The sequence below is a fragment of the Mchenga conophoros genome, linkage group LG7, assembly GCF_057382185.1.
Source record: "Mchenga conophoros isolate Kocher_MC1m ecotype Shallow Benthic linkage group LG7, M_conophoros_male_GT1.1, whole genome shotgun sequence".
Lineage (NCBI taxonomy): Eukaryota > Metazoa > Chordata > Actinopteri > Cichliformes > Cichlidae > Mchenga > Mchenga conophoros.
In genome coordinates this window covers 48,957,520-48,985,276 of record NC_140532.1, presented here as the reverse complement: position 1 = coordinate 48,985,276, position 27,757 = coordinate 48,957,520, and the positions used below count along the sequence as shown (strand labels likewise).

The following is a 27,757-nucleotide window of genomic DNA, read 5'->3' as shown; positions in this document are numbered from 1 at the left end:
AAGGAGGTGCCATTTTTTCTGTGTAGTTTTGAATGAATTCTCATAAAACTTTGTTCTGATGAAGACGAAATGAATACATACCAAATATTCCCTTAAAAGTGAATACTGCCCAGAGAGTGAGCTGTCTTGGTGGAGGTTTGCGCTGTCACAGTGGTTCTTGTTTTGTAATGTTTTGCTACCTGTAAGAGCTCCAAGGTGAGAACAGTTTTGTTTTTTCATAATTTATTTCTAGTTTTTACAAAAACAAAAAACAGATGCATATTTGTTATCAGAGCTTCCTTTGATATACGCAGTGACGCTGCGCGCTGAGGTGTTAGTTGGAGGGCTGCGTTAGGCACCAGAGCTGCCTTCTGGTGCCTAACCATAGCCTGTAACTTGATAATTTTAAAGTAAACTTCTTAAAACTGAATTATATCTCCTGCCATGGACACCAGACTAGAGATGGCACGATACCACTTTTTTATGTCCGATACCGATATCATAAATTTGGATATCTGCCGATACCGATATGAATCCGATATAGTGTTTTTTAATCAACAAAACTGTTTTTTAAATATCTTGCTGCATTTTGTATAAGTTCATACTCAAGTTCAAAACAACAACTACACTAAAGCTATTCTGTTATACCTGTATGCAAAAAAAAATATTTCATAGTTCAGCAATACTGATCAATCTAATAAACTTAAACCTACACCATCCTCCCTATTCTGGTATTTTAAAGATTACTTAGCATAAATATTAAGCAACCTAACTAATAGGGTTCCAACTCCCAGCAACAACAAAAATAAAAAAATAGGGAACCACCCCTCACGCTCCACCTCATGATGCTTAATCGACGTAATCAACCTTAATTTGATGCAGTGTGAAAAAAAATGCACAGAAATCAATTATTTTTCAAGAAATATTAAATAGATTCAACATCTTTCTTCAACAAAATTGCAGACTGCACAGATGGTACCTTCCCAAAGGAAAAAGTACTATAGCTTACTAGGGTATATTAGACTTAATAGTTACTATATACAGTAATTGACTTCTATTCATTTTACATCAAATTAAAACTTTGGGTGTCAGATAATTATTTATTAAAAGCTAGACATTTTAAATGAGAATAAGAAAGAAAAGTATGTCTTTGTGCCCCCTTTTCCCTGTTAATGCCCTATCGGCCCCCCTGGCTAAACTTTGCTAGATCCGCCCCTGCACAGTTACCAGCTGTCAGCTACGTAGAAAAAGATCCTGGAATAGAAAGTAATATTAAATACATTCTAACAACAGCTTATCAAGCTTAAGCGTGCTGCTGTTGTTCAGCCGCTGGTTTCCTCTTTCTGGTGCAAAGTGGGCCAAAAGCAAACAAGAGAGACGGACTCAGCCGATCAGCTGATCGTTAAGCAGTTTCACCATTGAAGTAGCAGCAAGAAGAGGCAGTCGCTTGTTAAGCTTAACGCAGGAATGCTTTACAAACATTCAGAGATGGACTTACACACTTGCTTTACTTCTCTCGGGATAACTTTGTCGGAGATGAAATGCCGGGTTGCTAGCGAAGCTCCAAATGCTATCCAGAGGTCCCGAGACAGGTCCCGCATGCCACAGCCGCTCTATCACGTGATGCATACTGCTCCGACGTGCTAACGTTCTGAGGCGAGTTACGGCGTGTTGCAAGTTTTGTGAGGTGCTTTCGTGATATTTAATGGATCGGATTACATTTTTTATTTTTCTCCGATATCCGATCCAGTAATTTAGGTCAGTATCGGACCGATACCGATACGTAATATCGGATCGGTCCATCTCTACACCAGACAAAAGTTTCTGTGCCTACAGCTCATTTGTGGCTTGTTTAAAACTCGGAATAAAAACCACTGCGCTTGTATATCTGATCTAATAATAAACCAACCAAAGTAAAGCCTTCTCTGCAAGCAGGCAACTTTCAGAGGGCAGTGTGAATGTCAGCTGACTGAATTTCTAAAATGTTTTAATTTTTTTCTCCACCAGAGGGAGACCTTCTCAAAGCAAGAGATCCAAAGCAGTCTGATGTTTAAAAAGAAATCCTATTTTTAACCGACCTGTTGATTTGTTGGCAGAAAATTTATAAAAAAACTGTTCATCCTTGATGAACATCATGAGACTAATAATCACCAAAACGAGAATTTTATTTCCTGATCTTTGTGGATTTCAATATCAATTCTGTCTGATGATCAGGCATATAGGAAACAAAAAAAGAGAAAAGAAACGTCTGACTTGACTCATCTGTGCATGTTTGTTTGTTTGTTTTATTTATTTTATGGTATTTGGTGTTTGTTTGTTTTTTGCCATTATCCACAATAATCCCAGCCACATCCACACACTATGAACGATTTTGATAGCATACTCTTACATATTACCACCTAATATTACCATTATGTGGTGCCACTCACTCTCTGGTTGAGTTAACCTGATTTTATATGACATTATTATCCATTCCTTATTTAATAAAGAATAACCAGAAAAAAGGACAATACACTACTTAGTTGTGTTTTTACATCAAGCATTCCCTTATGAATCCACTAGATGGCAGTAATTTCTCAGTCCTGTACTGCGTGTACTGTTTGAGTTCAGCCCATTAAATGATGCACAGCACAGAGTGCTGACTGAACTCATTAGACTTTGGCGTGTAGTTCACAGGGATCCACACAGACGCAATCAAAACACCGTGATGAATAAAGCTGTGTGGGAATGCTCACTCAGCATGGGTAATGTGTACATGCTTGTTTATTTTGGGACTCTGTGACATTACCTTTTCTTCTCTCTCAAAGATTGACCTGCAGGCGTCAGAGTGATCATTTTGTTCCTGGAAGAACTTTTTTCCCCTCATTTAAATCATATTCACATTCGTTATCTTTTCTATTAGAAACATTTATGTCGTTCCCAAAAGACAAACGCAGATTTGTTCATTCTTTGACAACATCAAAACCGAAATCCATTCAGATAGTTGGAAGTTTTGGATTTTGGATGCCAGCCTCATTAGACACTACATCATTGTTAACACGTTGTGTATTTGTTTCACAATGAGCCCATTTTCCCACAACGCTGTATGTTATGATTTGCATTTGATTAAAGAGGGACCGATATTGAAGTGCTGGGCGATTCTTTTTAACAAGCTGGGCTCCTCTCGTATAGAAAGAGACAAAAACACGGGGAAATCTTGGCAATAAATTTCTCAAATATCTCTTCTGGAAGTAATTAATCACCACTGTACAAGGACAGGCCTTTAAAAGGATTTCAAATATTTGCTGAAGTGGCCCCTTGTTCCCAATTATATCTCTCTGCTTGCCCCCTTCATTATTTAGAACTGTCCACAAAAAATATGCAGCACTAAATGGGAACATGCACACACACACACACACACACACACACACACACACACACAAACCCCAAAGAAAATGTTTAGTAGCAAAAAGGATGAGTGAGTTACTGTGTTCCTAAAAAGCCCTAATGAGGTAATTTTATTAGTAGCGGCTGCCCAGGACTGTTGGAAACAGATGGAGGAAACAAACAGAGAGGAGCAGCATAAAGAAAATTAGTGCTACCCAATTCATTAATTAATGCATTAGTGTGGGCAGCAAATTAACTGCCCCAAAAAATCTTCCATTCAGCAAAGATTATGATGGAAGAAAAAAAATACATTGTTGCCCTTCAGCGTAATTACAAGACAGTGCAAATTCAATTCTAATGAGGCGAAAGGCACCCCCTTAACATACATCCCCTATTCCCCCCTCTATAAAAGGGCTTGCTCTTGTTGAGGCCTAAGTTTAAGGAAGTATTGAGAGTGAAGGAGACAATGATGAGAGATCGGCCAGGGTCTAAGTGCTTTATGTGCTGCAAACAGGTAGAGAGGATTGAATGGCTCTCTTTCTGGGACTCCTGGGGGGCCTGTCTTCCCAGCACAACAACACTTGGCCCTGAGAAAAGGGCCCGCTGAGGGGCCTGGAGAGTGAATGGACCTGTGCCGTGGTGGGTCAGACTGAATGGCCACAAGTTCTCCACTGATTAAAAACGATGTTGTGCCGGTCCGGGCTTCAACACATGTACGCAAACACACACTTATGCGTGTAGACACAAAAAAACACACACAATCACACATGCACATACTGAGAGCCCTCACCCTTCCACCTCTCCCTCTCATTGAGTTATCTTTACTCGGGCTTTGTCTCCTCTAATTGGAGCTGATGAGTGACTAATTGGTAGCTTTTTTACAACACCCGGTACTTAAGCAATGGCAAACCGAGTGAGGCAGCATGAGCGGAGTTAATGAGAGGCTTTGCACAAATAAAGGCTTTAAAATGGGCCTGTTTCACAGAATGGGAGAAAAAGGAAAGTTGAGGATATCTTTTGTGTCCTCCACATCTTTCACTCATGTGCAGGTATCTAAAAAGGGAGCGGGAGTGGTGGAGGGCACACAGTGGCTGCTGAAACGTTGAGCACTTGTCTGCATAAAGGGATCTGTTCTGTATTGTTTGGGCCCCATCGTTTAGTGTGTCTGTTAATAATGAGAAAGGGCTGCTCCTCAAATGAATGTGGCAAAGTCCTTAGTGGACAATAAGTGCCCCCTCTTCTGCCCAGACCACACTGGACTGTGTCAAAGCAATCTGAAATGAAGGTTTAGCCCCTTTCTGCATTGTCCGGGGTGAGTGTGTGGCCTGTATGCACAGAGCCAAGCCTGCGAATAATACAGCGGCAGATCAAATCTATGCATTATTGGCTTAAATGATCATAAAACATTCAAAGCTTCTAGGCGTGATAAGCAAAGCTTCTGTGTCTCTTGTGCATCGGGTCAGCATCAGGCTCACTGGATCGTAATTAAAATCATAAGAACAGTGAGTGCCCTGGTCCTCAAAGGAGAGAAGCGATTTGCATCATGGTGGTAAAAGTAAGAGCCCGGTGGGACGTTTCCTTAGCATGCTGTCACCTCAGCGGATATTTAGTCTACGTGATAATGGATTGCTTTGTGCTTTTCCGGTATGAATAAACGCCATGAAGCAACAGGCTTCATTTAACTAAGCCATCGTTCACACCAGGCGTTGACAAGCCACTCTCCCTTTCCTCTTAATGCTTTAGATGCCCAGATCCCCCAAGAACAAATGGCCCCATGCACAACACAACAGGTATTTGTTTTGTCTGTTAAGGCCACTGGTTCCACAACACACAGAATGATAGGAGGACATCCAGCGGTCAAAACAAGGATAGAACATGCCCCTCAAAAAAGTGCCACCTCAAACCTCATGTGGCTCAACGGCAGAGGCTCGCTGTCATTTCCAGGATTATATTTAGTACAGTACTGTATAATTCGCTGGCCAAATATTTGTTCTGACTCATGCAATAGGCTATTCACAGTTTCACTGACCCATTAACAATCCACGGTTTCCTATTGTCCACTTCTAAATGGATCTATTAGCACCGCCTTTGTTATTCAAATCCTGCATTTCCCCACAAAGAGTGTGGTTTAACTCTCTAATGAGGACTTCCTCAGACAAAGGACAGATGTCTCTATTTTCTCTGCCCTTACAAATCCACTGGAAAGATGTCACGAGTGGTAAGAGCCTGCACCAGACATTTTCACAATCTCATATATTCTCCTTCGTGTGTGTTTTGTTTGGGAGAGCATTTTACAGATGTATTTTAATAGTATATTTTATAGTAGATAATAGATCAATCTAATAGAGTTTTCTTTCCACAGCCTCATGCCACATGACAGTTTTCTGCTATTTAAAGACATGCAAAACAGATCTGGTTTGGCAACACTTGTGCATACCTGTCATATAATGGATTTTATTGTTGTGTTGACACAGAGTTGAAAAACAATATTCACGTCTTTCACCTGCTCGAGGAGCTGATCTCCTATTAACCTTGTTTCCAAAAACACGATTAAAGCTTTAGCTCATCTGAATTTTTTTCATCTGCTTCACCAACTTTTCACATGTTGCTTGCAAAGGTAGCCAAATAATTCAGTGGCTCACTCACAGGAAGAAAAAGGCTCCAAACGGGCCCTTGTAGTGGTGCAGCACCCATAGAGGCAACTGGGGGAAAGTGGGGAAAATTTTGAAGTAAATCAAGGCCTCGGTATATGTTTTAATAGTTTATATCATGTTCATCCTCTTCATATAATCACCTGCAAGACCTAATGTAGTGACAACTGCACATATTAAGGTCACATTGACCCAGTATGCTGCCCTGGGGTAAATATGTGCTATTATGCCCCAAAGTCTTAGTGGATTGTGTCAAGTTCCTAAGCATCGGTCAGACAGTGCAACATGATTTTATTATTTGCCCGCAATCAGCAGCAGTTACACACAGCAGGACTCTGCCTCTCTATGTGTGTACCTGTGTGTTTGTGAGTAGAGGTTTATTTAGTGAAATATCCAAACATGTAAGAAGAATAAAGTTTTCTAGTCTTACAGTTAGTATTAATAATAAATAAGCTGATCCGATTTAGTTAACATTACTACTAAAGTACAACGTTATCAGTTATATTGAAATACCCCTCTTTTTTGACAAGAAAGGCGGAGTCTTGAGATTCGGAGAGTCTTCTGCAAGAGTGTCCTGGGCTGTCATTAGTAGAATTAATCTATAAAAAAATAATAATAATAATAAATAAATAAAAATGAAAAAATAAAAAGCCTGTGCATTCCCAAAGTGGCACCTGGGCAGTTTGTGGTTTCTTCCATGCAAACTATTTGCAACAGATGCAACTGGTACTTGCTACCAGCTCTGACCACTCCCTAGACCTTCAGAATGAGATTGTAGCAATGAATTTCAAAGCAACTGCCAACAACAACTTACCAAACAGCCAGTGAACGCACATTTTTGTCTAACGGTTGCTGGTCGGTTTATAGGCCTCTGTGACTTGAATCAGTGTTTTGTTTATTTATTTATTTATTACAAATATACTGCATGGTAAAATGTCAAAATATCTCACATGAAAAGGCATTCTAATCAAAAGCATGTTGGCGGAGTGAATCCACCCTTGACATGTAAATGCTATTTCACCATTTTTGTCAAATTTAAATTGAATTTGCATTACAGCTCTTTTTTTAAAAATTGCCAATTCCAGCCTATCACTAGCAAGGATGTGGCCATTTGAATTTCTGCTGTGGTATACTGCCTCTGTTCCTGGAAGCTTTATTGTAACTTTTTTCCGTTTATTTATTTGTTGTCTGATTATTTGGCTTTTTTTATTATTATTATTATTATATTCGCCGTTGATTATTCATGTTGTCGTTTACTTTTGTTGGTTGTGTTGAGATAGCGCAGAGAGGAAGGGGCGGGACGAAATAGGACCCAAACATCGTCCAATGAGAAAACGCCCTGTTGGCCCAACAGGCATCCCGTCATGCTCGCGGACTCAGCGCTACGTCAGCAGTGATACAGAAACATGGCGGTGCCCATAACGGAGAGCCCGGCTGTCGGCGCTCGTTTGTTGATAACAACTTTTGTCACGACGCTAATATTTTACAGCAGTGTCGCCGACATCGCCGTGGGAGCTTCGACGACAGAGGAGGCTCCACACCGCCGGTTTGAGTACAAATACAGCTTCAAAGGGCCGCACCTGTCTCAGAGTGACGGCGGTATCCCTTTCTGGATCCACACTGGAAGTAAGTTTGTGTCCAGCTGTCAGCATCACTGAACCGCTGCTCGTCAAATCTCTTCGACAGCCGTTTGTCCAGCTGGCACGAGCACGGCTGAGGCCATGTCCTGTTTGTGGTTTGTTTCGGCTCTGGGGTGTTCAGAGGCGACAGCGGCTTGTTTTGTTCATTCACAAGTGCACTAGGAAATGCTTTGATTTTAGCACTCGACTCCCAGTCTCATTTTCATTCAAATCAGTGCAGAGCTGAATAAGTCAGAGTTAAGTTCGAAGTCCTGACTGGCGCTGGGGAGTGTGCAGACACAGGCCTCCTCATTGTTGAACTTTCCTCTTGCAAAAATAGGCCTTTGGAGTCTTGCATCACACTGTGAGTATTCCTGCTGATACAAGAAAGCTGCACCAGCTTACACTGCATTCTCTCTAAATAACACTGCATGAAGACCACCTTCATTAGCATTCTGCAGGTTATTTCCTCAGTGAACTGTTTATTGGTGGCTTCATTAAGTGTGTGAGTAGAGGTTGACAGGAAGCAAAGAGAGAGAAAACAGAGCACCCAACATATTGTGAATAAACTTTTTTTCTGTTGTCCCCCAACAGCTGCAAAGATTACTGTCACATTTGAATGCATATTAAATATGACCTTTTACACATTCCCAGAGCACAAGCTGATGCTCTTCTTTGCTCATTTTGTCTTACAAGAGCTCCAAAGCCATACTTCCTGTGATATAAAACTGCTAAAAATATTTATTCATTTATTTATTTATTGACCTGGTACAAAGTAGAAGCAGTGTAGCATTTGGAGAGGGGAAAAAAGCGTACAAACAAATCAGGTGCTAGGCAGTAAAGAGCTTATCAAGTAGGTACAACTTGATAATGCTGACGTGTAATAACAGTAATACACCTCTGCAGCAGTAGTGGGGGAAAAAACAACATTTATTGTGTCACTGAGTTCTTTTCCACAGATTTGTGATAGTAGAAAGTTTGTGATAAATTAGTAAGTAAACTCACTTTGCGTCCTCTCTCTGTTCTAGATGCCATTCCTAGCGCAGACCAGGTGCGCATTACGCCATCCCTCAGGAGTCAGAGGGGTTCTGTTTGGACGAAAAACAAAGTCAACTTTGAGCACTGGGAGGCCGAGGTGACATTCAGGGTATCTGGAAGAGGAAGAATGGGAGCTGACGGTTTGGTAAGAAGGGGAAAAACCTCAGTGTGGGCTGATTGTGCAGCTGCGAGGGTCTAGCTTAATTTTCCACCGTCTACTCCAGCATACTCCAAGCTAGCCTGTGCCAGTCTCTTCCTCATGATGAGCATAAACATAAAGAGAAATCTTTCTAAAGCCAATAGGAAACAATTTTTTTCAAAGATGATAAGAAAATGTGTGTTTGTTAGCTGACCTTAACCAGTCACATGAATGGCTGAGGAAAAACACTCTCAGTGATCCCACACTGATTATCACTGCTTCTGGCTCAGCTCAGCTTAAACCCCCTCCTCTATATTGGACATTTAACAACCACGTATGGTGGTAACTCCTTGAGGTGGATGGCTGTTGCTCGGGAAACTGGTTGCAGATCTTCTGCACCAAAATAGTAGTTTTTCACGTTTGTCTGCAGTTACTTGCTAACTTCTAGCTGAGTGATAGTAAAATGTCAAAAGGTCCAATGCAAATTAGAAATGAAAAAGGTTCACCTTCAAAATAAAGTTTTGGCTCAGTGCTGCAGCCAGCATTTTTCAAAAGGCACATCTTTTACTTTGAAGGCAAACCTTCTCCATTTCCACTTTTCACAGTTTCACTACTGCTCAGAGAGCAGCTGGGCAGTGTTTGTAGACAAGACCGCAACTTCCATTGAAACAAAGACTGTAGCAATATGGTAGCAACCAAAGCAGTCACAATGAGGGTTTATCTTACTGCTTGTGCAATACACATTTTCACTTAGCAACAAGGGTTGCCAGGGGGTCACTGACCAGTCCATAGGTCTGTGTGACTGGGACTTTAGCAATCATTTTCCCTGTAACTACCATCAACATCCAATAACTAGTTGAGGAATAATAATTTTTCCCTCATAGCCAGTATTGACTGTGTGGATGGAAGAAATCTCCCCGTTGCTGTACAACAGGCCAATATTTCTTTTGTGGATAATCTAATAGTAGATATTAAGAAACTTGCTTCAAAACCTGTTTCACCTACAAACCCTGTTTCAGGTGTGTCATACCCATAGGGTTGTATGACAAACACTGCCTAACAAGTGTAATGTGAAGCATAAAGATATTGATTTTACTTGTAAAATAAAAGTAAAATTTTATTTGTATAGCACCTTTCAAGACAAAAATCACAAAGTGCTTCACAGAAAAACTAAAACATAAAAACAAGTTTAACCTTGTAAGAGGTTAAACTTCTCTGGGGAGCCTAAATGAAGCACTTCACCCAAATACACAATTGCATGCTACAAATATGTAAAATTGCAGATTTTTATATTGTCAATGATGTAGCAGTATTTCATGCAGTTTAGTTAGGTGCTGTTTCATGTATATAGCACCAAATCACAAATAATCTCAAGATGTTTTATATTGAAAGATTGAAAGAAAACCCCAACAATCAGAGATTAATAGTGACTAATGAGTAAATACAGAGTTGTGTGTAAACACGTCAAGAGTGAAAAGAGGTGAATAAAGAAGAAACACACAATGCATCACAATAGACCCAGTAACCTTGGCCTGTTACACCATATCGTCATCTGACACAAACTTTAAGCTTTATCAGAGGTTTTAAGGCTAATCTTAAATAAGTGCGCTTCCTTCTATTTTTAAATACTCTAGGAACCGCAAGTAAACCAGCACTCCGAGAACAAAGTGTTCTGACAAGGACACTATAGCTTATGAAATGAACTTACACTGTATCCGTTTAGGTCAGTTGTTAACAAGAAACTGGAGTAGAGAAATGGTGCACTGTGTAGTCAGTAAGTGGCATTTTAATCTTTATTAGATAGTGACAGTGTAGAGATAGAAAAAGGAGAGAGGAAATCAAAAAGAGAACAGATAAATGTATGACACTCAACTCAGCTGGGCACGCAGAAAAGGCTCTGATCTGATCTGATCACACTGTCTTAAAATAATATTGCCAAACCATCAAAATAAAAATTGCTTTCCAATAGAAAACAAATATATGTGTATGTTTGTATATATGTAATCACCCATATATCAAATTTCCTTTAAATATTAAATCAGATATTCTTTATTCAGCTCTAATCCCATGGATTCCAAACAAGTTCTTTTACATAAATGAGCTATTTATTGTTTTTTTTTATTTTATTTACTGACTTATTTTTATGGCTGACAGGCCGTGTGGTTCACCAGCACACAAGGCCTTGAGGGTCCAGTGTACGGAGCTGCTGATCAGTGGAACGGAATTGGAGTCTTCTTTGATTCTTTTGACAATGACGGAAAGGTTGGTGTCAGCTATAGTTTTTAATAATGGTAAAACCTTAATGAGTAATAAGCGTAAAGTGTAAAGCACTATAGCTTTATTCACATTTGTTTCTGTTATTGTGTGGTGGGAGCAGTCGGTTGAGAGACTTTCTGCCTATATTATAACAAACAGCTTGATTTCTCAGTCAGGAATCATGTTAGCAATTAAGAACCCAGAGCTTTTTGTTTATGTGAAATTTAAATTTTACTTAGTTAAATAAGATTACCTAAACATCAAATCTATTTCTGTGCTTTAGATGACAAAAAGGATTAATTTTTTTCTTTGTTTTCTGGGAATCTTTCCAGAAAAATAACCCAGCTATTCTCATCGTGGGAAACAATGGCAACCTTGTTTATGATCATCAAAAGTAAGTAAACATTTCTTGCGCTTTCCTCTGATGTCATCACCAACTCGAATTTTACCAACTTAAAGAAGATTAGGAAATATGATTATATTTGCTTGGAAAGTAAATAATCCTCTCTCCTTCCTAATCTCCCTTGGGCGAGTGAAAGCTTTAAATCATTTTTTTAAATCTTAAATTCTGTGCCTACTGTACCATAAAGTATATACGCAGGCATGAATGTTATTATCTAATAAACGTGAGTGTGTTTTCCTCAAAGTTTAACCGTAATTATGAGGTGCAAGTAATAGTTTTTTGTTTGTTTTCACGCAGCGATGGCTCCACGCAGGCCCTCGGTACATGTTTACGAGACTTCCGCAATAAACCCTACCCTGTCAGAGCCAAAATAACATACTACAAAAGGACACTGACGGTAGGAGAAAACATGAACCTTTTAGCATTAAGTGTGTATATATTCACAATGTGAAGTAAGAGAAAAACAATGGCACTTTTGAGACAGTAAAAATGTAGCTGTGTTTTTGTTTTTGCTGTTTTTCCTCTTCAGGTCTTGATCAACAACGGTTTCACTCCGGACAAAGAGGACTACGAGTTCTGCACAAAGGTGGACAACATGGTCATTCCATCTGACGGTTTCTTTGGCATTTCAGCTGCTACCGGTGGTTTAGCAGGTATTATTCTATTTGCTGTTAAAAGTCTTTACTGTCTACAAAATCAAAATTTCGTAAGCAACGGATTTCTCTGTAATAACTCATATTCGACCCAGCAGTCGCTCTTAGCTCACTTTCTAAACTGAGCCACGCTCACAGGCATTTTATCAGCCGCATATTTTTCCTCTTATTGACTTAGCTCCTCCTTTTACCTTCAAAACCATCCATATGAGGTGATAGCTTCACACCACAGCTGCAGATTTGTTGGCTGCACAGAAACGGTTTGAATCTTTTGTTCCACTATTTCCCAAACAGTGACTGTGGAGGTCATTTGAGTACAGTCCTTTTCTTAGCAGTGTGGTCTTCTGCTGCTGTAGCCCATCTGCTTCAAGGTTTGATGTCTTGTGCATTCTGAGATGCTTTTCTGCATTTCTTGGTTGTAAAAATGGTTAACTGTCATCTTCCTATCAACTTGAAGCAGTCTGGCTATTCACCTCAGACATTAACAAGGCATTTCACCAGTTTTTGGAACTGGAACTCACTAGATGTTCTCTCTTGTTCGGACCATTAAAACATAGAGATGTTTTTTTTGGAAAATTCCAGCAGATCAGCAGATTCTGAAATACTCAGATTAGACTGCGTGGGACCGACAACCATGCCAAAAATCACATTTTTTTCCTCATTCTGATGCTCTGTTTGAACTTAAACAGGCCCTCTTGACCATGTCTACACATCTAAATTCTTGCTGCGATTTAACTGGCTAATTAGATGTTTGTATTAATGAGCAGTGGCAGTAGTAGCACTAGAAATATTTCAGGTCTGCCTTCTATTAAAGACTTAATTTCATTTGTACTGTCTAGTAATTTTCTGTAGTTAAAACATTATTGAAACATTACCTCAGTCTTATGATGACGTCACTAGTTTTGCTGGTCTGGTCTTGACTAGTTAAATTGTTTCCATCTTAACATTATTGCCTATTAGTGCTACCTTTAGTCCTTGTTCCTAGTATCACTATTTGACTTACTGCTTATTGGTAATTGCTAATTACTAATATAGCATGATAGTATTACCTTATTGCAGTTGTTTCTGAGATATTATATTATAGTCTTAAAATGTGGTAATTCAATAATTTTATTTCTGATGTTTGTGATTTTTCTCATTGAAATTTTCTTTTGTCCGTCAGATGACCACGATGTTTTATCCTTCTTGCTATTCAGACTCACAGAGCCTGGCCAGCAACCGGTAACTACATTTTTTTTTTTTTTTTTTTTTTTTGTCTAGAACTCCTAATACGTTTCCAATCCGTTGTGTCTTTTACTCACTCTGTAGTTGTGTGTGTGTGCGTGTCTGTCTGTGTGTGTGGACGTGCATGTGTGCGTGCATATGCACTATACACCCAAGCAGAGCCTCTATTGAGTTCACAGAGGGGTTTTTTGTCTTTCCCATTGAAGCCCCCAGTTGAATCTGAGATTCCTAAAGAAGAGAAGGACAAGTACCAGGAGGAATTTCAGAACTTCCAGCAAGAGCTCGATAAAAAGAAAGAGGAATTTCAGAAGGAGCACCCGGACGTCCAAGGAGAACCAAGTTAGTTTTCTGAAGCATGATGGTCCAAACAGTTGTGTAAAATTACACAATGAATGAAAAATACACATTTGTTTTTATTTATATTCTATATTAATCTGTTACGTGTTACCTAAAAAAAAAAGTTAAATTATTTGAAAAATATGAATCAGAATACATTCAAGACAAATATGTCCAAATATTACTTTTGTAAATCTACATGAAAAGTTTACAAATTTCTTTTCTATAATTAGGTTTTAATCTGCAGTCTCTTTTTTCAGTCGATGATTTGTATGAGAGTGTGAATGACCGGGAGATTCGTCAGGTGTTTGAAGGCCAGAACCGGATCCATCTGGAAATCAAACAGCTCAACCGGCAGCTCGCTATGATCCTGGACGAACAGCGTCGATACGTCTCCGTCATCACGGATGAGGTCGCCAAAAAGGGGGCAAACACTGAGTCAGGACAGGTGGGCATGTCATCAAGAAGCAAACTTACGCAAGCTAAAGGTGTTCGCTGTAAAGCTGCAAGATAGATTTTTAGATTTTGTTACGAATGGAGAAGCATGTTTCTTTCTTCTTCTTTTTTTTGTTTCTTTTTACATTTTAAAAATGTGTGTCGGGACTTTGGACTGTTTTTCTATGAACTCCTACCTTATTAAACTTTTCATCTGAGCACTTATCAAAACATAGGAAACCCTTTATATGACAGCTGTAACAGTATGAACTTTGAGACCATTGTGCTTCATTTCTCTCTTAGCTGGATTCTGCTGGTCAGCAGCTGGGCTCCATCGTAGCCACACAGCAGGAGGTTCTCAAAAGCCTGAACGAGTTGAAGTAAGTAACAACAGTGTTTGTTGTTGACAATCAGTTATTCTTAAAAAATAGCTGTTTTTTCAAAAAAACAACATAAAGACACATCCGTGATACTCCAGAAAAACAAGGGAAATCCTGCCGCTTAAATCCATCACATCACATTTAATCTTAGGAGAGGCTGGCTGCGACATCACAGGTGTCCTGATAATCCAGCGGCTGTAACGGCTTCCTCCACAGTTGGTAACGCTCGATTTCTAGGCCCAGATTTACTGATGCATTGCGCCAGTGTAAACTGGGTTTTGGCACAGAGACAAGAGTGCCCAAATACCTAATACCAATTACCTAATAAAAAAAACTCATTTGCAATGAATCCGTTGCATGATAGAGAAATACCGCATGAGCGGGATAGTGTTGCAGTCGTTTGGACAGACTTTTTGACAGCTGATCAGGAAGCAGAGAAACCCAAAAGGTGGCTGATTAGGAATTCTGTCATACCACAATTACAGCTCAAAGTGCACACTGATATCCAGCTCTAATGTGCTTCTTTTAAAACCATAAAAATAGTCACCTGTGCTCAGATTTCATTTTTCGCAGAGAATGATTGATTCTGCTACTTAGAATAAGTGAGTCTGATTTGGTGTGTAGGTTCAATGTTATATTAGGTCAATAACATATCTTTGCTTATGTATTGTTTACCATAAGCTCTTTATGGACTATGTCATTGTGGGCATGCCAGCATTTTTAAATACACTCAACAAAAATATAAACGCAACACCTTTGTTACTGCTCCCATTCCCCATGGGATGGACGTAGAGACCTAAAATTCATTCCAGATACACAATATAACCATCCCTCCCAAACAGTGGTCACAAATCAGTCCAAATGTGTGGTAGTGGGCACATCTGCTATATTGAGATAATCCATCCCACCTCACAGGTGTGCCACATCAGGATGCTGATCTGACATCATGAGTAGTGCACAGGTGTACCTCAGACTGCCCACAACAAAAGGCCACCCTGGAATGTGCAGTTTTGTCTCACAGCAAAATGCCACAGATGCCACAAGCAATGAGGGAGCGTGCAATTGGCATGCTGACAGCAGGAATGTCAACCAGATCTGTCGCCCGTGCATTGAATGTTCATTTCTCAACCATAAGCCGTCTCCACAGGCGTTTCAGAGAATATGGCAGCACATCCAACCGGCCTCACAACCGCAGACCTCGTGTAACCACACCAGCCCAGGACCTCCACATCCAGCAGGTTCACCTCCAAGATCATCTGAGACCAGCCACCCAGACAGCTGCTGGAACAATTGGTTTGCACAACCAAACAATTTCTGCACAAACTGTCAGAAACCGTCTCAGGGACGCTCAACTGCATGCCCGTCGTCCTCATCGGGGTCTTGACCTGACTCCAGCTCGTCGCCGTAACAGACTTGTGTGGGCAAATGCTCACATTCGATGGCGTCTGGCACGTTGGAGAGGTGTGCGCTTCACGGATGAATCATGGTTCACATTGTTCAGGGCAGATGGCAGCTGAGAATGTCCCAGTTCTTGCATGGCCAGCATACTCACCGGACATGTCACCCATTGAGCATGTTCGGGATGTGCTTGACCGGCGTATACGACAGCGTGTACCAGTTCCCACGAATATCCAACAACCTCGCACAGCCATTGAAGTGGAGTGGACCAACATTCCACAGGCCACAATTGACAATCTGATAGACTCCATGCGACGATGTGTTGCACTGCATGAGGCAAATGGTGGTCACACCAGATACTGACCGGTTCTGGGTCCCCAGACCCCCAATAGCGCAAAAACTGCACATTCCAGGGTGGCCTTTTGTTGTGGGCAGTCTGAGGTACACCTGTGCACTACTCATGATGTCAGATCAGCATCCTGATGTGGCACACCTGTGAGGTGGGATGGATTATCTCAATATAGCAGATGTGCCCACTACCACACATTTGGACTGATTTGTGACCACTGTTTGGGAGGGATGGTTATATTGTGTATCTGGAATGAATTTTAGGTCTCTACGTCCATCCCATGGGGAATGGGAGCAGTAACAAAGGTGTTGCGTTTATATTTTTGTTGAGTGTATGTCTGCTGCTTGATGAGTGAGTCGTTATGACTGACTTATGAAACAGCTACGTAGTCTTACTCACTCTTTTGTCAGCCATTTAGCACAAATATTTATTTTCCTTTCAGGAAAACTTGATTGACAAGTTTGATTCAATCTGGGTGTTTTTAAAATCGAGCTGCACGAACAAAGAAACTGGATTTATTTATTTTTATTAATGCATATTTGTCTTGTGTTAATTTTAACACACCATCTGCATAAAGATTTAATCAGAATGACAAGATATTAAAGATTGTAGTTTATGTAACATTAATCTCTCATGTATCACAAAAAAGCAAGCTGTTTATATGCCCTAAATCCAACAGGACATTCATTCTCAGATGACTGCATACATGATTTTCTTTATCATATTGTTGACCCATAATTCCCGTGGCACTCGACTCTTGGTTACTCGTTTGCTAAATCTACCCAAGCACTCTCAGTTTTTGTTTTTTGCTTCTTCTTTTTTTTAATCCTGCAGTGAGTGGGAAGATGTAATAATTGAATATTAAGGGTGCTACACAGGAGTAAGCTGATTGGCACAGTAAATAAGTTTGCTGGCAAAAGGCTTCAGCAGCTTCTGCTAATGTGCTAATGTGAGCAACTGATCTGTATTACTTTATAGATTAAGTGCTCAGTTTATCCTGACCCGTCTTAAACACAGAGTTTATGATAGGACTTAGTCTCGCTCCAAACCTACATAGAGGGCTCTTTGCTCATAAATGGGTCACTTGGAGTAGACGAAGATTAGACGTAGGGTTTAATAAATGCTCACTTACTTCCTCAAGGGAGATTCCCCCCCCCCCCCCCCCCCCCCCAACATGTCCGTGAAACAAATTAGATTTTGTTTGTATGTCGTCCTTGTTTCAGACCAAGCCGAGCAAGAAAAGGCCCCTTCTTAGCACCGTTCTGCCCTTATCAGCTTAGTAGTCTTTAAATACATCTGTCATATACAAGCAAAATACAGTGTCCCATCCTTTTGATTTCTTGTCACAATCTCCCTCAGGGCTGTCTTGCTTACACTAGTGGAATTCTGCTCATTTGTCTTTTTTCCCCTTCATAATCGCCTTAGACGTGTTTAAGATGATAGAGGGGAAACTAGTTGCTTCCTCCCTGTAAGTAATCAACTTTTAGAAATTACATTTTGTTGAGAAATGTGATCCTGGCTTAAAGTCTTTCTTCTCTTCTGGGAATGCTTTGCATTCAATGTAGTCTTCCTTTAGTGATTAATCTGAAAGTGAAGATGCAGATTTACAGATTTCACATTCAGTCCTTGGTGGGCCTAAGCACTAGCACCTCAGACTGGTTTATTCTGCTATCTGACGGGGTGAATGTGAGAAATGATTTGTACTAATTTCCATTGATAAATCAAGGGTGAATGGCAGCTTGACACAAATCTTCCAGACAGATGATGAAGTGACCAGGATAAACCAGTCTGAACTGGTCAGCATATGTTCTCTTGACCCTGACTGTTCAGTTAGTGGTGCACAGGAGTTATAGAAGAGTGTTTCTACCAGATATAAATGAGCAATTTAAAGATTGAGACGGTAAAATGCTTCCACGGGTGATCAATTACAGTTAGAAAGGCTCTCAATTTCACGCACATCCACATTAATGGGGACCAGCTATCAGATGCTTTGTTACATTTTCAGACAATTTTTTAATTTTGTCTTCAGCATGTTAGCCGTCCCTCTCATAGATGCATAATCCACGTGGTGTCCCCCTGTTTCTGAGCCATTTCTTATCCCTCTGTACTTGTAATCTGTTGTAAGAACATGTTTTTATAAGGGATTAATTTAGCAATCATGACCTCTTTTATCAGATGGCAATTTTCTGTTTTTTCAAAGTTTGAGAATATGTAGCCTCCAGTGAATAGGGATTAAAAGATTAATTTTTAGACAATTTATATGACTTTAAATAAGCAGCACCTCACAGCATGTTTACTGTTCAGCATGTTTCCCCACATGAATTCAATCAGCAGTGATTTATTTCAGTCCTTTTGAGGTTTCTTTAATGTTAATGTCCAGTCAGTAAGCATGATGTCTCTGTCCTTCTGCAGAAGCTCCTTTCACGAGTCGCTGAGACAGATTGGCTCTGTCCAGAATCAGGGTAATCAAGCCGCTATGGGGACATACGAGACCATGCAACATTTCAGCGACATCAAGGAACATCTGCACACCGTCAAAAGGGACGTGGAGCACCTGGTTCAGCGTAATGCTCAGGTATGGATCGGAGTCTGAACTCTTCTGATCTGTTTTACAACAAAAAAAGTGTTGACTGAACTCGCTGATCTGCATTGTGTTGTTTAGAATCCAGCTGACAAGGTCCTGAAGTGTCCCGAGTTGCCTCCCATGCCTTCCTGCTTATCCACTGTTCATTTTGCAATCTTTGTCGTGGTCCAGTCAGTCCTATTCTTCTGCTACGTCATGTACAAGTAAGATATCAGGTTGTAATTTGGGTTGCATCTGCCTGGAAATCTAACCACTCCTCTAATTTTTTTGCATCCTTTTCTTTATTTCTTTTGCAGAAGTCAACAAGAAGCAGCAGCTAAGAAGTTCTTTTGATGACCTACTTTCATAAAGCCAAAGTGTATACATGAGGGAATGTCCATTTCCATTTTTTTTTTTTTTTTTTTTGATGGGGTTTGATTATTTTCAGTGTAAGTTATTTTACTTAAAAAATTGGTTTTGCTGTAGATGTTTTTTTAATTCATTGCAGATTTGTAATTTGATCAGTGTAACACTTCTGGATTTCCAACATGATGCAACATGTTACTTACAGTATTCCTGGTTGGTCAGATCCTTAGATTCTTTTTTTTTAAAAAGAGAGAAATCTGCCACAGTCCCATTCCCTGAAACAGAACCTGTGTTTTGAAATGTGCAATTTTGTATAAAATACGGCAGAACTATTGATAATGTAAACCCAGACATTGGATTTCTGGGACTGTTTATCTGTTTCAGTTGAGTCAAACAAGTCAGAATCTGACATATCCTCTACCTGAACAATTTACATAAACGACTGTAAACAAATAACTGCACCATGCCTGGTTATTGTTCCACACTTCATACATGGTGCATCTATGCTCAATAATTTGTTTTCTGTTAATTTCTCATTATCACAATTTTCCCACCTATTGCAAAAGACTTCCTGGACGCTTTATTAGGTTAACCATGCTAATACTGGGTTGAATCCTCATTTGCCTTCAGAACTTCCTTAATTCTAAATGTCAGATTTAACAAGATGCTTAAAACATTCAACAGACATCTGCACATCCACGACTGGACTCGATTGGACTGTGATCGGGGGGTCTAGAGGCCATTTTAGTAGAGTGAACTCACATTCATGTTTAATAAACTAATGTAAGATGATCTGTACTTTGTGACATGGTATCATGTGCTCGTGGAAGTATTCATCAGGGGATAGGTACACTGTGGTCATAAAAGGATGGACATGGTCTGCAACAATACAGTACTCAGATTATAGTGTTTAAATGACATTGACTAAGGGGCCCAAAGTGTGCGAAGAAAACATCTTTGACACCAGCAGCCGGAACCCTTCATAGGTATGCAGAAGAGCATCTCTTAATGCACAACACGTTGAAGCAGATCCGCTATAGCAGCAAGAGACCACATCAGGTGCAACCCCTATCAACTAAGAAAATGAAACAGGTGTGACAAATCCATGCTTTTGTTGTTCACACCAAATTCTGACCCTACCATCCAAATGTTGCAGCACAACTTGAGACTCATCAGATTTTCTCCTTTCCAGACCATTCTTTGTAAACTCTAGATATAGTTGTGCAAAATGTATTGACACAAAATGTAGTTGTTGTGGGCCTCGGATCAATTTCATGGCCATCCATAAATTGGATATTTATTTGACTAGTTTCAATACAGAGACTAGAATGGCAGCTGACCAGATGACTTTGTTAACTAGAGCAAAACTGGAAAACAAGCAAAACATTGTGTAAAAACAAACCAAAACAAATTGTATTAATTTTTATATTTTGGTATAAAAAGTGAAAGATTCAATTCTTTCGGAGGCAAGAAAGAGCAGATTTACCTCTCTGGGTTTTAAAAAAATGTAAAAACCGAGAAGAAAAAAACCTCATATTTGCCATCAACTTCTGAAAACAACTGTGAATAGTTACAGAAACCCCCCCATCTCTGGGCAGGTCATGCAGGATGAAATAAAGGTGAAGAAGGAAACTGTTCTCTGGTCCAACAAATTAAAAGCACTTTCAAAAATGATGGACACCATGAGGGGGAACATCCAGCTCATTACCAGCACACTCTTTATAAACATGGGATGGTGGTTGCTTCCTGAGCAGGTAAAGTGATTACAAGTGGGGTAATTATGACCCCATTATTTTTTAAATAGCAATAATTTCTCTTTATTTGTTTATCATACTGTTTCTTTCCTTTATGGTGTTCAATATATTTTGAAAAAATATATCAGCAGGATTGTACATCCCGTCACCGGTACTGGTACTTATAAAGCACTTCTCTGCTGCAACTGAGTAGAAAAGCATTCCATTCAAAGAACAAGTCTCATTCACCCAATCATACACGCATTCACACAAGTGGTTTTATTTTCCATATTCAGACTCTGATGAATGCAGGTTCATCTCCAGGTGCAGCATCTTGCCCAAGGATACCTCGATACGCAGACTGGAGGAGTACTCAAGGCTCAAAACTACAACTCAAAGAACTGTACGGATCCTCTGGTGCCAGACATCACAGGCCACCATGACAGGTCTCATATCCATCCTCCTATGGCTGAGAGCTGCTTTGAATCCAACATGAATGAGGCCTCCACAATCAGGCAGGTGGTTTAAATGTTGTGCAGGAGTTCTCTATGATGTTGTTTGATTGTATTAATGAAATTAAAAACAAAAAAATAAACTCTTACAATCTGCACTGTACTCTCTTTGGTAGTATGAGCACCACCGAGTTATTAAATCAGCAGAGCAGCTTTCCTAAAATGTTCAGCGTGCAATCATTCGTGTACAGGTTCCTCGCCAAACTTGAATTTTGATTGCGTGATAGTGAAATGAAATGAAAGGTCCCCACCCTTCCTGTCAATCATCCTCCCACGGAACAATAGCACTGCTTGAGGGATGGCTTCACAGGGATAAACAAGACTCTAATCCTGCTCCTCTCTCTCCACCCTGCTACTCTGCTCTTGGCAGTATGAGCTGCACACGGGCCAACCCGTACTTTACTAATATGATTAAGCAGCAGTGGGTGGAAGCCACATATGTGTGGTGATAAACTGAAGACGCCCCACTCCAAAATGATTTTTGACACGAGCGCGTCTCCAACTGTTGCCAAAGAATCCCCGCAGTGTCAGAGTTATTCGAAAAACATCCAGAAAGTCCCGCATGATTTAAAAATAGAGAGAAAACAGGCCATCTGCCTCTTAGTATAGTGAAGCAGGAAGGATTAAATCCAGATTATGGACGAGGCAATACGTGTGTGCGTTTAAGTGTGTGCATGAGTGTGTGTGTGTGTATTGTGTATGTTTCTGTTGCTTGTTGCCAGTGTGTCCTTGGGTCCATAGACAAGCAGCAGGTTAGCTAGAGAGCTACCACTGGATTTGACAGCTATAGGAAGCTGAAGCGAAGGGGAGCAGGATCATATTCATCAGCTCAAAATTCCTCGTAGCCGTAAAGGGTAAAGAGTCCCAGAACTGAAGATGGCTTTCTTGATCAAGAGCATGATTGGGAACCCCCTGTCAGGAATGGGTCTTGGCGGTGGAGGTGACAAAGAAGAGGAGGCCACCCCCTCAGATCCTGCCAAAGCCGCAGGGATGACACGCGAGGAGTATGAAGAGTACCAAAAACAGTTGGTGGAGGAAAAGTAAGTAGCAACATGGAGGGTACCCCCTGTTTTTTTCTTAACGGCTGTCACGGGCCCACCAAAAACAGTATGGCTGCTGACTGTGCAATCTGACCTTGACGAGCTGTGTTCTGTTTCATCTCATTCATTTCTTTCACAGTTTTCCCTTTTTAATCTTAATATATGACTTTAATCTTCACACGTTAGCCTCACTAAATCTTAATGCCAATGTGGATATTATTTCTTTTGAATTTACAATAAGCAAGGTGTGTTTCTGAGCAGTGGATCTGTCATTGAAGGTCACAGAAATCATACCACCACAGTAAAAATGCTGTAACATTTAATCTTTTTTTTTTTTTAATTCATATTGTTCTACAATATAATCCGTCAGGGCTATATGTCATAATGGACCCAGCTCAGTGATCTTCTATAATCTGTCATCTGATTCTGCATCGAGAACAGTTATTGCTGACATTTTGAGTGACTTATTCAAATTTTGAATTTAAACAAATAATCAAGCAAAACCTACCGCGTGAAGAGCATTTTCTCACTTTTTTTCTTTTCACTTTCTTACTTGTCTTTAAAAATAAAGTAACATTAATAATTTTGCTACATTAAATATTGAAATAATGGCATAATGTGAGTTTACAAATAATTAAATTCAATTAGTTTTTTTTTTTTAAATGCACAGATTCTGCAGCATGAAGCAGATCCATGCAGCCTGTATTATATAACAAGTTTAATCCTGCCTCTCTACTCCCATGTTTGGGTACTTAAATCCGTTTAATTTTGAAAGGCATCAGAAAATGTCTACATCTGTATTAACTGCACAATCCTACCATTGATCAAATTCTCCAAAATGATGATTCACACACAAACAGAATTTGTTAAAGAAAGAAAACGAAAGATAAAAAGCACCTCTTCAAAGCAAAAATAGGCCATCTGTAACTTGTACTGCTGTGAATAAAATTTCAATAAATGGGAGTTTGTTGGAAATCTTAACCTTAACCACCTTGGTTTTTTTCACTATAGTTTATATTGTGGTGTCTTGGCTGGATTTCAAACCTGCTTGACTCAGTCTAGCCCAATAATCCCATCTTTAATTGGCTGAGGGAAAGTACACAAGCTTTGTCTCAAAAATGCAGGAATATGCAGAGTCTGGCAATCACGATCATCACGTTTTTAACTTTTTTTAACTTATCACTGATAATCTGAAAATCATGATTCAAAGATCAAAGTATCATCATTCAGAAAAAAGTTTAAATGTTGTTTATAATGTTACAGTGTAATAATTTTTATATTAAATATGCAAATGTTCTTGCTGAGCAGCAGTCTCAGCATGTACTTCATCTTTTAAAGTTATAAGTGTTAAACTTGGGCAGCATACATTAAGAAATATTGTATAATTTTTATTATAAGAAATATTAATTTTACACATTTTACATATTTTTTAAAAGCTGCAAAATAAGAAAAAAAATTACATGTTAAATATTAAAAAAGAACAGCTATACCACATATGTCTACTAAACGTAACTTTATTAAAGCTGCTATTACATACAGCATGAGCGTTCCAAAAACAGCTAATAGGTAAACTAGCAGTAAGTAAAATGTTATTTTTTATATATTAAACTACATACTGAGAGCCTGTAGGTGGAATGAACCATGTTAGTACATAAAACTGAAATTAACTGGAGGATGTTAAAGGCACTGAGCATTGATGAACACCAAACAATAAAAAGCAGAATAAAATACTTTAAAGGTTTTTTTTCTGTAGTTATGTCAGAATTTAAAAGAAAATCTAAAAGTAAACCAGATTTCTTGCACATTCGTGGTTCGGGAAAACTTTTAATTATGACTAATGGCCAACACTGAAGGATAGTTTACTAATAACATTTTTTTGTCCCGGAAGGATGGAGAGAGATGCAGATTTCTTGCATAAGAAGGCAGAGAGGGCAACACTGAGGGTGTGCCTCAGAGATAAATACAGACTCCCAAAGGTAAGTATACCCACATTTTTTTACTTTTACTTTGGGGACTTACTCAAATTTGATACAGATTCATTATATTAATTAAGGCTGTGTCAGGTTCCATGAAATCTGAATGATTTTTATTGCTTTTTGGTGATTTACACCATTGTCTACTAATATAGCAAATTACAGCTATTGGTTTACTTGAGTTAATAGATGCACTTTCAATACAAGAGTTCACTTTTGCAAGCATTTTATAAACATATTAACATTCAATATATTTTCATAGAAGCTAGCTATAAACAGAGGTAAGTACAATTAAAATTGCAAATATAAATATATTAATATACCTAATAGACCCTGGTGGTTTTGGTTTAAAAAACATTAAAACATGCTTATACTGTATCTGCTTACAATAAATGTGTTTTAAATTGTTTAAATGTAATTTTTTAATTAGATTACAGGTATGTATGAGGGATTTTTTTAAAGATTAGGGCAGGTAATAATAATTGACAACCCTTTATTAAGCTTTATAAAGAAAATTAGATGGCTGAGCTAAGTGCCCTGTCTGTAGGTAGAAATAGCTACTTCATGGTTAGTTTAGGCTATCTTACTCTAATAGTAGTGCTTGGCAACTCCAGCCTGGACAACAGGAGGTAGAAGTCATGCCAGTAGATTAGTGGAAAAAGATTCAGCCAGTGTCCCGGAGATGTTAACCTATGTGTTGCGCACTGCGCCTTGAGTCGGACAAAGCCAATTGCCACTGAACAGGTGTCCCAGGCTCATCAGGAAGCACCAAAGTTATTCAGAGTGATCTGGCTTTAAGAAACAGCAGCATCTACTTTAGAGTGTTCAAAGTGAGCTATTCCAGGATTTCCAAGGACTCTGAAAAGAAAAAGAAACTGTAATGGAAGGAGAAAAAAAGGTATGGTAGATTTTTTTAACACCATTTAGAGCTAAAGACCAAAAGAGGGACCTTTAATTTGATAAACATGTGATTAACTATGTGTTCTTTGGTGGAAATGGCAAAATAAGTTTCTGTTACAGGTTTTCTAACATCGTGATTGTTATTTATCTAAATGAAGAAATGAAGTGATGACCTTGGCTACCGGAGGTGTTTCTAACAATCTCTTGCAGCAGGCATGTCATTGTTTGTGTTTGTGTTTCAAACGGCAAATGGATTTCTTAGCACTGTTTCTCTTCTAAATTGAAACCACATAATTATGATAAGGATAATGGCTGAAAGAAGTACGTGCAAATGTAATTATGCTTGGAGAATGATGGCTACATCGCTCATCACTCTTAAAGGGAACAAAGGTCAAAGTGTTTTTACTGGAGATTAGCATTTGAAATAGATTTTTCAGCAACAAGAAAAAAGCAAAAACATTCTTTGAATTATGTGAAGCAGACAATATGAATAAAAACATTGGTGTGGTAAGAAATAGGAATGAGGTCTCGTGCAAGGCTATAGAGGATATCTTTAGATTCTAATAGGAAAGGATAAAGCAGGTCTGCGATAATCCCTCAGATTGAACTTTAAAGTACCTGTAGTCACAGCACAGTGCCTACTGCATGACTATTCCAGATATTAAGTGATTAGATTTTATTTGTTGAAAAAAAAAGGCTTTAAATTTAACATCTTTTCTGATGCAGTGACACATGAAGTGTGGCAGTGTGGATAATAACATCAGATGAGACTCATGCCTGCTTGATAAAAACACAGCCAGCCGGAATATCCTCGAGTGCAGTTACTTGAACGTGGATTAAGACAGATATCAGAGTCTATCTGTTTGTCTTCTGCCTTGTTTTTAACTTTGCTTGTTTACAATTTGATTTCAAACCCAGAAAAATGTGCCTAATTTGAAAATAAAGGGGTAAAAGGTAGATCTTTAAAAAGCCTGTTCAATTCTCTTTGTAAGAATTCAACATAAAATGTAGAAATGCAGTGATCATTATCCAGCTCGCTTTATAAATCAACTTTCACCTTAACGCACCGATGTTCCTGGATTCTGACCGTGCTCTCTGTTCTGATGTTGTCACTGTGCAGAGCGAGCAGGATGAGAACATGATCGAGATGGCCGGGGATGACGTGGACGTGCCCGAGGAGCTGCTCAAGATGGTGGATGAGGACGCTACAGAGGAGGAAGGCAAAGACTCCCTCCTGGGTCAAATTCAAAACTTGCAGAACATGGACATGGACCAGCTGAAGGAGAAGGCCTCGGCGACGGTCACCGAGCTGAAGACCAAAGCAGAAGAGAAGTGTTCCGTCATGTGAGCAGCCAGAGAGGGCGTGTGTGTTCACAAAGTCGGGAAGAAGAAGAAGAGAGAAGAGAGGAATGAATATCACCACTTCCTGGGGGAAAAAACACGTCTGGGATACAGTCAAAACGTAAAAATGCCTGCAAAGTATTCATTTTTCTTATAAGAACGAAAAGGCATTATCTTCACCAGGGTGTTATATCTTTACCACAACCAGTCTGCATCTATTTAAGAATATACATTAAAGGTTTCCATGTCAGCTGATTACTCGGTGGGTAATCGTTTCCAACTTTCCATAAAAACAAAATAATACTATTTGAAATCATGTGCTGAGTGCCCTATCCGCTCCCTCCCCCTCATCCCCGTTTAGATAAGAAATCTAGAAAAGTACATTTTCCTGATCCACTGCCACAGTTGATTTCTTTTCATAACTCCTTCATAAAGCTACAGGCCCTGATATATTTCGAAATTTGTAATTGTCATATAATATATTATATTTTTCTCTGTTTATCAAAAAATTTAAATGTTCAATCTCTAAAATTGTTTTGCGGTTCATTAAAATAACCAAGACTTATTAAACCAATCCTGTCTGCGTATTTCCACTTTCCATGGTGATTTTTCTTTTGTATATGGTGTTGAACTAATGAAATGTAGTCTTTTTTTCTGTCGGTGTTACTACAAAAGGTGATCTTTACAAGTTTTGACATTATAGTTGTAATAAAAACTGTTGTGTCTGACACATTTGCGGAGACGTTTGCAGATTTGCACAAACTGTAATTTCAAAATCATTACAATAAAAGCAATGCTCATAAACGCTTAAAACACACATGGTGGCTACACTGAGAAAACTTCAAATAAAGACATGTGTGGAATACAAGTAATGTCTTGGTTTGCATTGTTAAGCTTGAAATATCTTCTCAAATATCTGACTTTTTTATGTGTCAGTTATGTGCAGCAATTTAAATGGAAACACCTTGTTATGAATGTACTGTGTATGGTAATGTGATTTTACAATCAGATTTAGTGGCTTTTAAACTGGTGAGCCAAGCAGAAATTCTGTTGTACAGACATCAAATATTTAAGATTAAGTAACTATAATCCCATCTACTGAA

The 27,757-nt window shown here is 39.2% G+C and overlaps 2 protein-coding genes across 3 annotated transcripts; both read left to right on the top strand.

Moving 5' to 3' along the window:
• The first annotated feature begins 7,331 nt into the window (after positions 1–7,331).
• Positions 7,332–19,611, top strand: lman1 (lectin, mannose-binding, 1). Of its 2 annotated transcripts, XM_085279853.1 has the most exons (13): positions 7,354–7,622; positions 8,644–8,798; positions 10,947–11,054; positions 11,381–11,442; positions 11,749–11,848; positions 11,981–12,104; positions 13,267–13,325; positions 13,535–13,667; positions 13,925–14,112; positions 14,403–14,479; positions 18,639–18,801; positions 18,889–19,013; positions 19,107–19,611. In XM_085279853.1, exons 1-13 carry the CDS (start codon positions 7,403–7,405, stop codon positions 19,141–19,143), a joined length of 1,551 nt encoding a protein of 516 aa, XP_085135979.1. In that variant the 5' UTR covers positions 7,354–7,402; the 3' UTR covers positions 19,144–19,611. The 2 variants fall into 2 exon arrangements, with proteins under 2 accessions (XP_085135978.1, XP_085135979.1); XM_085279852.1 differs by lacking the exons at positions 18,639–18,801; positions 18,889–19,013; positions 19,107–19,611 and adding an exon at positions 15,627–16,331 and having other exon boundaries at positions 7,332–7,622.
• A 2,458-nt stretch (positions 19,612–22,069) lies between these two features.
• cplx4a (complexin 4a) lies at positions 22,070–27,522 on the top strand. The gene is made up of 3 exons (XM_085279850.1): positions 22,070–22,440; positions 24,329–24,416; positions 26,434–27,522. The coding sequence occupies exons 1-3, from the start codon at positions 22,277–22,279 to the stop codon at positions 26,659–26,661; spliced, it is 480 nt and encodes a 159-aa protein (XP_085135976.1). The 5' UTR covers positions 22,070–22,276; the 3' UTR covers positions 26,662–27,522.
• Positions 27,523–27,757: the final 235 nt, after the last annotated feature.